Source organism: Megascapheus bottae, chromosome 14 (assembly GCF_031878675.1).
Source record: "Megascapheus bottae isolate mThoBot1 chromosome 14, mThoBot2.hap1, whole genome shotgun sequence".
In the NCBI taxonomy this organism is placed as follows: Eukaryota; Metazoa; Chordata; class Mammalia; order Rodentia; family Geomyidae; genus Megascapheus; species Megascapheus bottae.
In genome coordinates this window covers 29,525,947-29,541,818 of record NC_143522.1, presented here as the reverse complement: position 1 = coordinate 29,541,818, position 15,872 = coordinate 29,525,947, and the positions used below count along the sequence as shown (strand labels likewise).

Genomic DNA, 15,872 nt, shown 5'->3' with positions numbered 1-15,872 from the left:
AACAAAAAAGTCGATGAGACTTATCTCCACTCAACCACCAAAAAGCTGAAACTGAAGCTGTGGCTCAAGTGGTAGAATGCTAGTCTTGAGCAAAAGAGTTCAGGCAAAGCACCCAGGCCTTGAGTTCAAGCTCCAGGACCAACACCCAATAGATAGGTGGGGGCGGGAGGGGGAAATCTAGCTAGGGAGTTGAGCAGACCTGCAGATGCTTCAGGACTGTGTTGCACCATCACCACCATCATTAGGTAAATAAAATAATCATTTCTCAATTGATTTATTTAATTGGAAATCCAGCATTTATAGTATAGAACCATATGCTTAATTTCAGAAATGGGAGTGAATAATACACACATTTTTTTTTTTAAAGTACAGTGATTTGGCTCTGCCAGCAGTAAGAAGAGAGAGAGGGAAAATGGAGCTGTTAAAAGATGATACACTTTCTTGCTTAAAAACAGTCAGACGAGTGCTGGTGGCTCATGCCTGTAATCCTAGCTACTCAGGAGGCTGAGATCTGAGGATCATGGTTCAAAGCCAGGTTGGGCACAAAAGTCCATGAGTCTCTTACCTCCAATTAACTACCAGAAAACTGGAAGTGGTCACTGTGGCTCACGTAGTAGAGCACTAACCTTGAGCTGAAGAGCTCAGAGACAGTGCCCAGGCCCAGAGTTCAAGCCAACAACCAAAAGTAAAGCAACCCTAGCCAGGTGTAAATGGCTTGTGCCTATAACTCTCGCTATTCAGGAGTCTGAGATCTGAAGATCGTGGTTCAAAGACAGCTTGGATACAAAAATCTGTGAGATGCTTATCTCCAACTAGTCACCAGAGAGCTGGAAGTGATGTAGTGGTTCAAACAACAACAACAAAAATCACTAAGGTTTGAACTCTGGGCTTATGCTTGCTAGTCAAGTGTTCTGCTATACCATTTATGCCATTTTTTGTCCTCCCCCTGCAGTAAGTTCTTACAGTTTTCACTCCAAGCCAGCCTACAGCATGACTGTCTTATTTATATTTCCCATTGAGCTAAGATGACACATGAGTCTCACCCACCATGCCTAGCTTATTGGTTGAGATGGAAGTCTCAGTAGTATTTTGCCCAGGCTGGCCTCCAACCACAGTCCTCCTCCTCATCTTTGCCTCCTGAGTGGCAGGGATAACAGGCACACGCTATTACAACCAAACTAAATGTTTAAAATTGTAATAAGTTTACTGATGCCTAATGAAAAACACCGGTAAAAAATACTTCGAAGTAAGAAGATCTGAGAGGAGACTTCAGTTCAGAAACCAGGATGGCAGCCATTGTCTTCTGGCATGAGTTAGGAGGTCAGAGAGCTGAGCAGTTAAGAGTCACAAGGACCCAGATCTGGCCCAGCTCTGTCATTTTCAGGGGAGGGACCTTGAGTTGGTTCTTTCACTGCTGTGTCATGCTGTCATGAGGCCCAAACGCTAAGTGGCACAGAAAGCTCTCTGTGGAGCCAGCCACAAAAGAGAGCTATTATCGTTTGAAAAATTAAACCCCAACTTATTGAATTCATCCTTGGTTAAATTAAAAGCTAAAACCAAGGGATGCAGGGTTTTAACAGCGGGAATCTTGAGGGACTACAGACTATTGAGCTTTCGACGTGAGCCTTGGGAAAATGCAATACCCTGGGTTGGCCTGCACATTTGCTAAAGATCAGTGAAACACCACAGCCATGAGCGTGAGCCATGCCGGGGGGATTAGGCCTCCCCTCTCAGACTGGTTCCCACCCTTTCCCTCCCCACAGACCCAGGCTTGTGAACTACCTTCCCCTCTTCCCCCCCCCCACCTCCCGGGGCCAAGATTTTTTTCAGACACAAGAGTTGCTATGAAACCTTTAACCACGAGACTATCTGACTTGCTTGTCTGTGATAGACAATTCTGCTTATTTACTGTATTCTGATAGGAAATTGAGCTTTAAAATATTTAACCCACTGGCACTTGGCTTTATCGATTCAGTTATAACGAGCTCAACCAGTGTAAAAACTGTTTGAATCTTCTTGGAGTTAAGAAAAATTACTTCTTTGCTGTTTTGAATCAATAATAACACAAATAAAAAAATAAGTTATGGGGCTGGAGGTAAGGCTCAGAAATAGAACACTTGCCTACGTGTTTGGGGCCTTGAGTTTAATAACCAGCATCAAAATAGATAAATTAGCATTAACACAAAAACATGTTTAGCAACATAAAAACTCACTGAGTTCTTAGGACACCATCATTCCCACTACAGGTTCCTGGGTGCTGTCATCTCAATGAAGACCCTGGCTACCTTTCCTCAGACAGAGGCAATAAACTCGCCAGAGGTGGCCCTCAGCCACCCCAGGTGGCCAGGGTGACACTCACTGTCTATCCAGCCTCACATTTGATGATGGGATATGCTATGGTCATGTGGGCTCTCCCAGCATGTCTTTTTTTTTTTTTTTTTTGCCAGTCCTGGGCTTGAGCTCAGGGCCTGAGCACTGTCCTTGGACTTTCTCAAGGCTAGAGCTCTACCACTTGAGCCTCAGCACCATTTCTGGCTTTTTGCTATGTATGTGGGGTACCAAGGAATCGAACCCGGGTCTTCATGCATGCTAGGCAAGCACTTTAACCACTAGGCCAAACTCCCGGCCCCCCCCAGCATGTCTTGCTGCCAATGAAGTTCCTGACATGTAACTGGGATTTCAAGTCATTATAAAGCCCAAACACCAGTCCTTGAGAAAGAAAAGTGACATCCATGCCCTTCTCTCCAGGGGGCTTCCTCTGACCACGGACATGCGTGTCTGGACCCACACCTGTCACACCATAGCTTTTGATGATGGTGGAGATTGGCCCACATCTCACAGCTGGAGAAATGAAAGTCCAGAGAGAAGAGAGACCCTCAGGGCTGCGTGAGAGGCCTTGCTGAGGCATAGGCTGGACTGGCCCTGATCTCAGAGCTCTGCTCTCTGCACCCCACCTCTGCACCCACTGGTTATTCATGACCTTTCCTTCTTAGCTCTTTGCTCACATCTACAGACTTACAAACATGCAGGAAAAATGTTGACAAGGAAAAGCTTATGTTGTTGGCTCGTGGTAATTGAGCCTGTGTTCCCAGGCAGCAGGCATATGACTCATTTCGCTAAAATCAATATCGTTACGCTCATCCTCTGGGAAGTATTCAGCCAGCTGTAAATTTAACCATCCTGACTCAAAGTTAACGAGAAAAGAAGCTTACTAACTTTCAAATCAAACCCTGCGTCTCAGGAACAGGGGCCATTTGGCCAGGCAGCAGGGCCAGGAAGGGTGAGGGTTGTGTCTGTATGTCCCCTTCTCTAGACTAGGGGCCCACTGGCCATGCCCTCAGAGCCTGACGCCATCACCTTCAGAGGAGGCATCCTATCTCCATGGTGACTGTGAAAGCACGAGCCAAAGTGTCTTCAAGTGAGCCCCAGACTGATGACAGGACCCACCAGACAGCAGCGACCACTACATTCACAGAAGAAACCAATAGGTGTAAGTCTTTTATCACACTTAGCTAATTACCTAGTCAGGACTGAATTTCCCAGAATTGGGGTTTAAAAAGAAGAGTTCTTTGGGCCGGGAATTTGGCCTAGTGGTAGAGTACTTGCCTAGCATGTAGGAAGACCGGGTTCGATCCCTCGGTACCACATAAATAGAAGAAAAAAAAAGAAAAAAAGCTGGAAGTGGTGCTGAGACTCAAGAGGTAGAGCTCTAGCCTTGAGAAAGTCCAAGGACAGTGCTCAGGCCCTGGGCCTGATCAGCAAAAAAAAAAAAAAAAAAAAGAGTTCTGGACTTGCAATCCAGATACGCCCCAGCGGTGTACGTGTATGTTAGTTTTCTGGAACTCAGAACTCACCATTCCAACAGTAAGTGTGGAGCAGTGAGTGTGCCAGCAATGAGGTCGGCCTTCTTTAAGACGAGGGCTATGACTCCTCCATGAGGTCTACACTCGTGGGTGGGATGTCATCCTTGAGTGACACAAGCAGCGAATAAGGGAGTACTGCATCTCAGATACCACCTTGGCCATCCAGAGGGCTAGCCCCAGGGTCTAGGGGAGGAAGGACAATGAGGCAGGGCCTGTGGAGACGTGGCACTGAGGGCTGTGTGGTGTTTCCAAAAGATTAAATAATACCTAATGAAACATGGGTACCCACATAGGACAGCTTCTTCCTCCAAAATCATTTAGGAGGAGAAAGGAAATAAGGGCAGAAGAAGAGAGGGAGGGAAGAAGAGAAGGGAGGACATGTAAAAATGAGGGGGCATGGGATGAGGGCCTAGAGCACAGCTGCGGGAGCAGATCCTTCCCAGGAAAAGCCAGCCAGGAGATGCCCACAGAGCTCCCAGGACCATGAATGAATGGATGACAGGTGACAGGGACTGAGATCTCTGAGGGGAAGGGAGGAAGACAGACCCCTTTGCGTGAGTGGCAGGCAGGTGACAGGAGGGCAGCAGTTCACTGGGCAAAGGGCCTGCAGAGTCCTCTGAGCTGCATTTCCAGATCTAAAAGCCACAATCACTAGACCTAAAGGAGCCATCAGGCAGGAAGTGCCAGTGTGAGCATACCCACCAGCCAGGACCTGTGACATTGCTGGCAAATTGCTTCCTTCCTGCTATATAGCACTACCTGAAGAACCAAGTCCCTCTGAGAGATAGCTCAGGGCTCAAAGCCTAAGACCAGAGGCTTCAGCCCCCGCAGAGCTTTCTTTAGTCCTAGCAGGAGCCAAGGAGCCTCCCCTCCAAAGCCCAGGAGCCCCAGTGCACTTCACCACCTTTATCTGCACGCCTCTTGTCTTTCCTATGCCAAAGACTTTAAAGCCGCTGGCATTAGCAGATGTCCAAAGCTCAAAGTACATCTTCAGCCGCTCCCTTCACCAGGGAGATATGTCAAGCTCAGCCTGTCTCACTTTCTTCCAGAAGCCTCTGCCACCTGCTGTAGGTGGGAAGTCACTCACTGCCAGACTGGAGCCCTGAGGCTCCAGGAAGTCAGGCTTGGCACACTGCTTCTGAAGGGGGCATGCTAATCCTCTGTCTGCCAGGAAACTTCTAGATTTAGGTCTGTCACAACTGGCTATGTGGCCTTAAGAAAGCCTCTAAATTATAAAGACACCTGCTCAGCTATGTCCATCTCTGCACTATTCACAATAGCCAGGCGATGGAAACAATCCAGATGCCCTACTGCAGATGAATGGATACAGAAAATGTGGTACATATACACAATGGAATTCTACATAGCCAACAGACACAATAAAATAATGGCATTCGCAGGGAAGTGGATGAATCTAGAGCAAATCATGCTGAGTGAGACAAGTCAAGACCTAAGGAACAAAAGGCGCATGGTATCCTTAATATGCGGTTATTAAATCCAAAGTGTACAAGAACGAGGACTCAATAACTGCATACCCAAAGCAATGGACATGGTAATGGAAATACAAACATAACTATATAGACAAAAAAACCTATGACTCTATAATCATAATGTTTTATTTCATAAATTGATATGTTTCTATGACATACAAACCGTTAGCCTAATTTTGATTAAGTTCTAAAGACTTAAGTCCCAGAGAATGTAATTAGAGATTCCCTCCTTGAACAATTGTTTGTTAAACTTGTCATTTAAAATATGATGTAAACATAAGCCATATAATTAATGATTGTTGTTCTTAAGGTACTATGTTATCTCTCATCACTTCTACTGTCCCTTGGTTATCTCATATTGTTACACTATCTCACTTTGTTATCTGATATATCGGATATAATTGTATTTGGTTATCTGAAATTGGATAGGGAACGGGGGAAAACAAGATGAGGGGTGGGGGAGGGGCGAAGGGAAATGGGGACCATAACATGTGAAAGGGTATCAATGTGTGGGAATTAATGCACCATTTATCTGGCAAATATCATGTAACCCTTCTATTAATTACAATAAAAAATATATTTAAAAAAAAAAGAAAGCCTCCAAGCATACTAAGCATCCAGAAAGTGGGATGGAATGGGAGACCAACATGTCACATAAGCAAAAGTCTAGTACCCACTCATCCCTAGGCCTGATGGAAGCCAGGAGGTAGCCCAACAACTCAGCAAGAATTACCAGTACACCATTCTCCCTGTTCTTGTGGCATCTCTGTGGCAGAGATACCTGATCTAGAATGGAGGATGGTGTCAGAAGACAATTCTGAGAAAACAACAGGAATGGTCATGGAGGTCTCTCATTTCTATTCCATGACCCCAACAAAAGCCCCAGAGACACCATGAAGGGGAAAAGGGGATGAGCCAGTCAGAGACAGGTCCAGGAATGAGGCCCATCTCCTCTATTGCATGGAGCCCTAGAACAAGAACAGATGTGGGGAAGTCTACACACCCACCCAGATCCTAAATAATGGACTAACATTATCCTGTCATCAGAAGGGAGCTGTCACTCATCACTGTGGAGAAGAGAAACTGCGAGAGACCAGGAAGAACTTTGGACCACCCAGGGCCTCCTCAGTCTACCCGCAGACCTGTGGCAGTCAGCTACAGAGGTATTTTCTGAACTGATCTCCTAAAGTGGCCTCACTTGGGCATATACTCCAACAACTGGGACTCCCTGGGTGACAGTGAGGACACCAGCTTCCTGGGTTAATGCAGAGGAAGGAGGGACACTCTTTACTCAGGGCCTACTATAGGCCAGGCATCACAGCTCTGCTCCCAGTAACCCCCAGCCAGGTGTGGTACAGGAGCAGAGCTAAAGAAGAATCCTATCTTCCTGGTTCAGGGTGGAAAAGTGGTATAAAAGAAGGAAAGAGCCTTACTTTGAAGCCTGTGCATACCCCTTCTATTCCATTTGTAGTTTAGGGCCAGGGTACTACACAGAAAACTCAACAGGCTGGGTGCACATTAAGAGAGCAGATCCATGCATAAGAAGAGCAGCAAGAAGCACAGGCGGCAGCATCTGCAATGCTCCCTCCACCCACTCCCCAACACTCATCCTTCCCCACCCTCCCCCCACCTTAACAGTCATGCTGAGTGTGGGGGTCCTGGAACCTTCCAGAAGCCCTCCTAGGATCACTTAAACTCAGACAAGCTATGGGGCATTTGAGGAGACTGTCTGATTTGGTATGCAGGACAGGTTACTCACAAAGCTGGTGAGGGCCCTGGTGGCATCTGCCAGTGTTTCCTGAGGCCACCTCAGCCTAATGCACCCAGAGACGTTTGTTAGGAAGATTACAGACGGAAACAGGAGCGCCACAAATAATTAATCTGTGAGCAGATTTTATTAAGTGTTGATTCATGGTTGCTCCATAAGCCAACAGCCCGTCAGAACTATAAATTAACGAGATAAAATGTTACTGGCCCTCCATATTTCAGGCCGGGTATTGACATTTTAGAATCCGCAGATTTTTAACTGTATTGATTGAGGACACCAGGATAAATGGCCCTGGCGCCAAATTCCCATTAACGACAATGGGCACGGAGTGACTAATTCCCAAAGCACTGCGGTGAGAACGCCCTGCATTGCCTTCTCCTGGCAGGGAGCTCTAATTAGATTGAAATGAAAAAGCCAAATCACCATGGGCGGAAAAGGCAGATCAAGTAAACGGAGACTAGACTTGGTGAAGAGAAAGGACAAGTCAAACCAGGACAAAGGCCACAGAGGCTGCACAGCCTCCCCTACCCCACCCCCACCCCCCGGCCCACCCCACCTCTGCCTCAGCTGCAGACAGCACCCAGGGAGACCTAGGCAGATGCTGGAGTGTGCCAAGATAGGAAGACTGTGGGGAGGGCCCAGCCCATAAGGGCTTCTCTCTCCTGGACAGGAAAGCAAGAGGCAGCCCTGGCAGCTGATGGAAACAGAGACCACGGGCATGGGACCACTCTCCAGGAGCTCTCCTGAGTGGCAGGGGATGGATAAAATGGACAGTCTCATCAGCAGAGGTCCCTTTTGGAGATAGGAGTCTTTCAAATGCTGAGCTCTAAATCCCTCCATCATACCCTTCCTGAGGGCAGGCAGTGCTATAGTCCTAGCACCAAGTCTTGCACTAGGTAGGTGCAAAATAAGTAATGAATTGGGGAAACCAGGCTTCCAGATTAGCCCAAATGAGCCTAGAAGCAATGCCACTCCCACAAGAGTGGCCTGAAGGGCCCTCAGTCACCCCTCCTGAGAGTGCATGGGAGCCTGGGGGGTTGCTTAGTGATAGACTCTATGCCTAGCATGTGCAAGGCCCTGAGTTCCATCTCCAGCACCACTCTAGAAAGGACCAAAGTTTAACTCTCCCCAAACTGAGTATGCATGAGGCTCACGCAAACCAAAAGCTACTAAAGACCACCTTCCCCACCCCCCCACCACTCCCTCTGCACTTCGGGGGTTGGACTGCAGAGGCTGACCCTGGGCTTAGCATCTTTTTTTATTTATTTATTTTATTTATTTTTTTTTTTTTTTGCCAGTCCTGGGCTTGGGCTCAGGGCCTGAGCACTGTCCTTGGACTTTCTCAAGGCTAGAGCTCTACCACCTGAGCCTCAGCACCACTCCCAACTTTTTTCTATGTATGTGATACAGAGGAACCAAATCCGGATCTTCATGCATGCTAGGCAAGCACTCTACCATTAGGCCAAATTCCCGGCCCCCGCATCTCTTTTTTGCAAGGGGCAAAAGCAAGAGGCAGCCCCAGAGCCACCATCAGGGATCCCAGCAAGAGCCAGACAAGCAAGAGGCTGACCTATAGCCTCCACGGAGGCCACCAGACTGGCAGGAACAGACCTTGCTGGCCCCAAATGCGGTAGGAGAGTGGCCAAAAACGATCCCAGGAAGCCATGTAACTATCAGAAGCTAGGCCTGAAGAGCATTGGCCTGATTCCAGCTCTACCTGATCTGTCCCCACAGTCACCAGGTGGGGGATCTGAGGAAGGGAAAGCTCCTCCCTCTGAGCCCTTCCTCCTTTGCCCACTGGTCAAGGGCTCCTGAGGCTCTACCCAGCAAGGACCCATTTTCTCAGTGTGCTCACAGAGGCAGAGCCCATCCGAAGACTCCCCTGAGGGGTGGACCCCATCAGACTCCCAACAGCAACGGACTGACAGGAATTCTAAATGGATTCCAACCAAAGGACACCATGATCAAGGCAGATCCAGTTCAGTCACATTGCATGTTAGAAGTTGATTAAAAAGCCATCTCTTTATTTGGCCCTGCAGTACAGGGCTGAGACAACCTTGGCTCTGTCCTCTGTGCCCGCAGGCAGAGGCCTATCTCCAATACTCTGCCGAGAGCCTCTGTCTGCCCAGAAAACCATGTTGAGTGACCCAGAGATGAGCCCCTCTCAAGGACTCCTCCCATACCCAAGACCACCTACAGTTTGTGGTCTAGAACCTTCCAGACAGCCTTCCCGCACAGGAGAGCTGCCAGGGTGCCTCAGGGCACAGGCGCAGCTCGACACACCTGTTTCGAGGTCTGTTAGGTGCAGGGCGAAGTCAAAGCCACCACTGAGGATGCGCCGGCCACAGGGAGACCACCGAGCCGCCCGCACTGCCTCGCTGTGCAGGAAGTAGGTCTGCAGGCACCGGCCTGAGTCCACAGCATTCCATATCTACAGGAGAAATGCAGATAGACAGCATCAGCATTGAGATGAGGCCTGATCTCCTGGCTCTGCTCAACCCCAGGTATGGAACGAGCCAGGGTCTTATCCAGGAGTTGGAGCCCCCATTAATTGCTCCACCAACAACTACATGTTACATTTCTCCTTCCAGAAATGTGCAGGCTTACTTATTCTGAGATTCCCATGTCCATTCACCTGCCCCACCCTTCACACCTGCTTCCGGTCTGCAGCACCAGTTACAGTTCTGTTAGAATCCCATGTGCATACTGCTATCTGTCCTGTGGAGGGCATGGCACAAGGTCAGCTATTCATGTGGGTTCTCTTTAAAGTAAGACTCTTCAAGGGGCCTCCTACACCTGTATTTCTAGTGGAGGTGGGGGGAACGGGCGGCGGTGGGGGGGAGGGGGAACAAACACCTGCCTTAGGGACAGCTATGCTTCTTTCTGACAGAAATATGGTTCTTCATCGCCATTTGAGCTTTCCATGGGGTGAATGAGGCCATATTGAATGACTTGTGGGAGTGATAGAAGAGCCCTGGTACGGAGCTGCACATTCAGATGGGAAGGCAGGGAAGATGGAATCCCACGGATGGCCAGGCCTGGCTCACAGGGCACCCAGGGCAAAGAGACCCACACCGCCTCTCCACTGTCACTGCAGGATATGGGGGATGTTCCACCAGCACGAGAGGCGGAGCTCAGCCTCTGCTTGACATTGCTGCTTGTCCATCACGAGACCTGGCCAGGTGGCTTCACCCCTCTGGGCCTCAGTCTCCCCGTCCATGAAGTGGAGATAATGGAAGCATTGCAGGCGTGAGGATAAGGAGTAGGTAGCCTCTGTGGAGGTCTCACAGTGCCGCTCATGACTCACAGAAACCACAGAGCTGCAAGATGTGATGCCTGAGGCTTGCAGTGGCCACAAGTCCCTGAGCTCTTCTCAACTGACCAGGAAAACCAAGCTTCCTTTTGTTAGTAAGAGAAAAACCCAAACAAAGCACATCCACGGCACTCCTGCAGACCAGACTGAAGGGGTAACTGTCCCACTGAGGAGAAAAACCACCCCTGGCCAACTCCTATGGGATCTCAAAAGGCAAAGGCAGGGAGTTCTGACAACAATTTCCTGGGGAATATGTAGATGTCTATGCCTAAGAAAACAAGAGGTCATGGGGAGAGGTGGCTCATACCTTTAATCCTAACTACTCAGGAGGCTGAGATCTGAGAATGAAGGTTCAAAGCCAGCCCGGGCACAAAAGACCTTGAAATGCCTATCTCCAATTAATCACTAGAAAATGGGAAGTGGGGCTGTGGCTCAAGGGTAGGGTGGTATCCTTAAGCTGAAGAGCTCAGGGACAATTTCCAGGCCCAGTGAGCAAGCTCCATGACCCACCCCCCCCCAAAAAAAAAGAAAAAAAAAAAAAACAAGAGGTCAAGGTAAGCCTTCAAAGGATAAGAAGAGTGTATTGGTTCATTTTTTCCCCCTGTACCATGGGGTCAATATCTAGGCCTCAAACTGAGAAATCAAGAAATAGCAGTGGTTACATTTAGAAACAGGGACAGAAATAACAGAAGAACAGCCAGAAGACTTCAAAGTAGAGCAAGAACTCATGGAAGGGCAGCAAAGGGCAGAGAAAGGCTATTTCTGCCAAACCATGTATGAATACGGGATTAAGAGCAAAAACAGTCAAAGTAAAATGAATTACCAAGACCTACAGGGTTAACAGGGCCAACTGGTAATAAATTAATATTCTGTACATAAGACAAGCTCCATATGCCAAGTATGAGGTCATTTCATTTTTTAAAACACACAAATAACCACAATCTTCTTATTAGGTTGGCTGCTATCAAAAGAACAAAATGCCAAGAGTTGACAAGGATCTGAATAAACTGAAACTTTGGGTTTCAATTGTAAGTGCTACAGCCATTATGGAAAAATAGTACAGAGGGTCTTCAAAAACATAAACACAGAATTACCAGAGGATCCAACAATCCCACTTCGGGAATGTACCCCTAAACTGAAGCCAGATCATACAATATTATTTCAAAAAGAACATAAAAAATAATACTTGTTATTGCTAAAAGGTGAAAGCAAACCATGTATCTGTGGACAGATAATGGATAAACAACAGGCAGTCAATCCATCCAGAGATTTAGGGGCATAAAGAGGCAATCTCAACCTGTTACAACACAGATAAAACTTGAAGAAGACATGATGCTGACTGAAATAAGGTGGCTACAAGAGGGCTCCTTGGGGGGTCAAAGTCACAAAAATGGAAAGAGTTGTTCTAGGGACAAGAGTTTCAGTTTTGCAAGGCAAATGTTCTGCAGGTGGATAGATGGCGGTGCCAATGTGCCTAATGCCACTGAATTGAAATGTTGAAAATCGTTTCAACAATGAATTCTATATTGCACACATTTAAAAGCAGACACTCAAAACAAAAACCTATCTCCTTCTTTCATGCAGTTGTAGTAGGCTACAAGAACATGTATGAGGATGGGAGTCCCTCCTGGGACAGGAAGAAGGGGTGGGGTCGGAAGAGAGCTGTGAATACTGAGCAGCATCTCCTCCTCAGAGAATGAGAGGCGGCCGCTGCGAGCAGGAGAGGGTAAGAGAGAGAGAGAGGACGCTCCCAAGCAAAGATAACTAAGTGCTCTCATCTGGGAAGCAGTTGTCCTACAGATATTTCCAGAGTACGTGTTACTAGCTAGGCATTGCTCAACAGGAAACAACAAGAACCAGCCCCTTGCCTTCTAAGAGGTGGCATTTTAGTGAGGGAGACAGACACCACACAAGTGTGATATACTGTGTATTGGTATTGAGAAAGACTGCAGGTTTGGGGGATTTTATTTGTTTTTGTAGAGAGTCCTAGGGTTTGAACTCGGGCCCTGGGTGCTGTCCGTGAGATTTTTTTGGTTTAAAGTTAGTGCTCTACCACTTGAGCCATTTGTGGTTTTGTTTTTTTTTTTTTAAAGATAACAACCTCAGGGACTTGCCTGCCTGAGGGGTTTTGAACCAGGATCCTCAGATCTCAGCCTCTTGAGAAGCTAGGATTACAGGCATGAGCCACTGGCGCCCCCCCCCCCCCACTAGTTTTAAAAGGTAACCAAGAAGAGGAGTTGTAAGGTCAAGGAGAGGGCCGAGGGTGGCCAGGTAGATCTCTTTATGAAGACTTGAAGAAGAAAGCTTCAAAGAATCTGGGGGACAAGACTTACAAGCAGGTACAAAGGATACCTGGCACAGTCACCAAGCAACAGGGAGAAGGGCAGTGTGGCAAGAGGTAAATGGGACTGAGACAGTAAATGCATCAGCAATGAGGACAGAAGGATATTCAGGCCTTCACTGGCTGAGAATGGGAAGTGGGCATCTCCTAACAGGGCCCTCGACCTCCTCACAGGGAGGAGAGCAAGGCAGAGGCAGGGAGAGGGGAGGGGGCTGCTGCAAGAATCCAGGGCATAGGAAGAGGGTGGCTGGGACAGGACCTACTGGGGGTACTGAAGAAGAGGCTGAGCAGAAGGCAGAACCAACAGGAGCCCCGCAGCAGAGATGGGATACGAAGGCAAGAGAAAAGACCAATGTGACACTGAAGTTTTCGACCTGAGCACCAAAAGAAAGTTACAGACTACAGGAGGAGCAGCCCAGTGGGGAGGAGCTGGGAGCTCATTCTAAATGACAGAAGCAGGCCATGGAGCCCACGGTACAATGGTCAAAAGAGGCCTAGGACAGAGGCTGAACACGTGGACATCCCTGCCACTGACATGGTGTCTGGGCCCTGTCCCGGCTGAGCTTTGCCCAGGAAACAAATGCAAAACTAGGCCACGACCTCAGACTAGACTTCCCGCCACTCTACACCCTCCCAGAGTTCACTGGCCAAAAGTGGGAGAAGAAAGGAGAAATCTGAAAATGAATCTAAAAGGAAAAAAAAAATCCATTAAGATAGAAGAAAAGACTGAAGCACAAGGGTGGGCCTGCAAGCCCTGAGAAAAGAATGTTGTGAGAAGAGCCTGGATTTTGCCATGCCAGTGGTGGTGAATCATGGCCATGTCACAATTCTTTTCTCTGCTTTTGAGCATAACATATACTTACAAGGCATAGCTGAGAAGGGAGGAAGGGTAGAGAGGAGTAGGGGGGTGATCATGGTACCAGGAAAAGAACAAGGATTAACTTCATGATGCCAAGGGTAGCCAGCAACACAGCTCATTTGAGTTCTTGGGCTGTGGTCTCCTGAACGGGCCTAGGAAAGGGGACAGGAGGGTAGAGGGACCTGGGCCATGACAACCCCTGGAAGTGAGAATGTAAATGTCAGCAGATCTCCTGGACAGTGCCCAGACAGCGATGGCACCAGAATCAATGCTGACCAGTCAGCCACTGCGCAAAGGACCCAGGGAGAAAGAGAGGAATCTTTGCCAATCGCTCTTTCTAATTGAATTTAATGTTCACTGTCAGGCTCTAAAGATTAATTCCCAAACACTGCAGCAGCCTGAAGTGTCTGCCTTTTTTCAATGTAGCAATTAGAGATCCCAAACTGCTTTCATAGAATTAAGGAGCCACGTCTTCTGTCAAATGCTCAGAGATGATTCAACATATTAACTAGAGGCGTTATATGTGTCCAACCAAAGCAACAGATTTGAAAAGAACATGACCGGTAAAATGTGGTTTGACCACTGGCACGTGTCCCATGTATGTGGTTTCCAAGCCTGCTTCCTAAGATTGGGCCCCACCCCGGAGGGTTTGGGGGGACAGGGATGGGAAGGCTCTAGAGGCCTCCTTAGATTGGAAATACAGCTTGTTGCTTCAAGCCCTAGTCATGTTCTTCCTGCCTACCTGCCTTTAGGTTTTCATTAGAAGAGAAATACAATCCCCTTGTAAAATATTCAAACTGTTCAGAAGTGCAAAAAGCAAATTCCCGTAGGAATCAACTACAAGATTGCTGTTTCTCTGGTTACAATGGAAATAAGTGTGCTCTGCAAAGGAAAACAAAAAAACTTGTCAAAAGCAGAAAAACACAAAGAAAGAAAGCCCTCCATAAGTCCACAACCTGGAAACAATGGCCGTCAAACTTCTGAGGAAACCTCTGCTTCCTGTGTGGCTCTGCCAAGTCAACCACTGCTTCGGCAGCCCTCCATCATCCTGGCTTCTGGTCATCCTTTCAGAACGTAGCAGCTTCTGTTGTTCCCCAAAATGGTTCCAACCTTTATGAGCCTGCACAGTCTATGCCCCTTTGCAGGTGGGACAAGGTCAGTCCATCTGACTATGGAGACTGGAGGATCCTTTGTGGGAGGTCTATATTCAAGGGCCCAAACTGCCTTAAACCCACAAGTGGACCTGGGCAAATGCCTTAATCAAGCTGAATATCTAGCCATGAACAGGAGCTACTCAAGCCTTCACTACTTTCCCTAAGCAATGGTCAGCAGGGTTTTGATGTCTGTTTTGTTTTGTTCTTGGCAATACTAGGGACTGAACTCAGGGCTAGGCAGGTGCTCTACCATTTGACATGTCTCCAGCCCCTGTTGGCATTAGTTACTTTCAAGGGAGACCTCACCTTATGCCTCATCCAGACTGGGCGGTGCTCTCCCGACTATGCCTCCCATGACAAGCATGTGTCATTGTGTCCAGACCTTAAGAGGGAATCTTGAGAACTTCTCTTCACCTATGCCAGCCTCAAACTTTCATCCTCCAATCTGCATCCTCCAATCTAAAAAGCCAAGATTACAGGCTTGGCCATCAACCCCGGCTTGCAGGTGTTTTTTATTTTTGTTTGTGTTTTTTTGGCCAGTCCTGGGCTTGAGCTCAGGGCCTGAGCACTGTCCTTGGACTTTCTCAAGGCTAGAGCTCTACCACTTGAGCCTCAGCCCTCCTTCTGGCTTTTTTCTATATATGTGGTACCAAGGAATTGAACCCGGGTCTTTGTGCATGCTAGGCAAGCACTCTACCAAACTCCCAGCCCCCTGGCTTGCAGTTTTTAAATGAAAAGATTTTGCCCATCATTTATCGGACAGATCCCTGATTATTTTATGTTTTGATGGTATTAAAATTGATTTTTAAATTTCAGATTGTTCATTTCCAATATGAGGAAATAGAATTAATTTTTGTGTATTGATCTTAGATTCAATAATGTAGCCTACTTTCTTTCATTCTGCAAGTTACTTTATAGATTCAGTAGGATCAATGATTGTAGAGTTTTACTTCCTCGCTTTCTGTGTAGATGCCTTTACCTTCCTGCTTTCCTGAGAGTTCTGAGTAGACAAGAGGAGTGTGGCTATCCTGGCTTTGCTCCTGATCCTATGGGGAAGGCATTATTTAAGTTTATACCTATGGAG

At 47.6% G+C, this 15,872-nt stretch overlaps 1 protein-coding gene across 2 annotated transcripts in view; it reads right to left on the bottom strand.

Annotated features, from left to right (window-relative positions):
- Wdr25 (WD repeat domain 25) overlaps window positions 1-15,872 on the bottom strand; it is a 127,733-nt gene that overhangs the window by 32,707 nt on the left and 79,154 nt on the right. For both annotated transcript variants that reach the window (XM_090344832.1, XM_090344833.1), the window contains one exon: window positions 9,405-9,552. In XM_090344832.1, coding sequence (XP_090200958.1) covers window positions 9,405-9,552 — 148 coding nt within the window. The remainder of the gene's footprint in view (window positions 1-9,404; window positions 9,553-15,872) is intronic.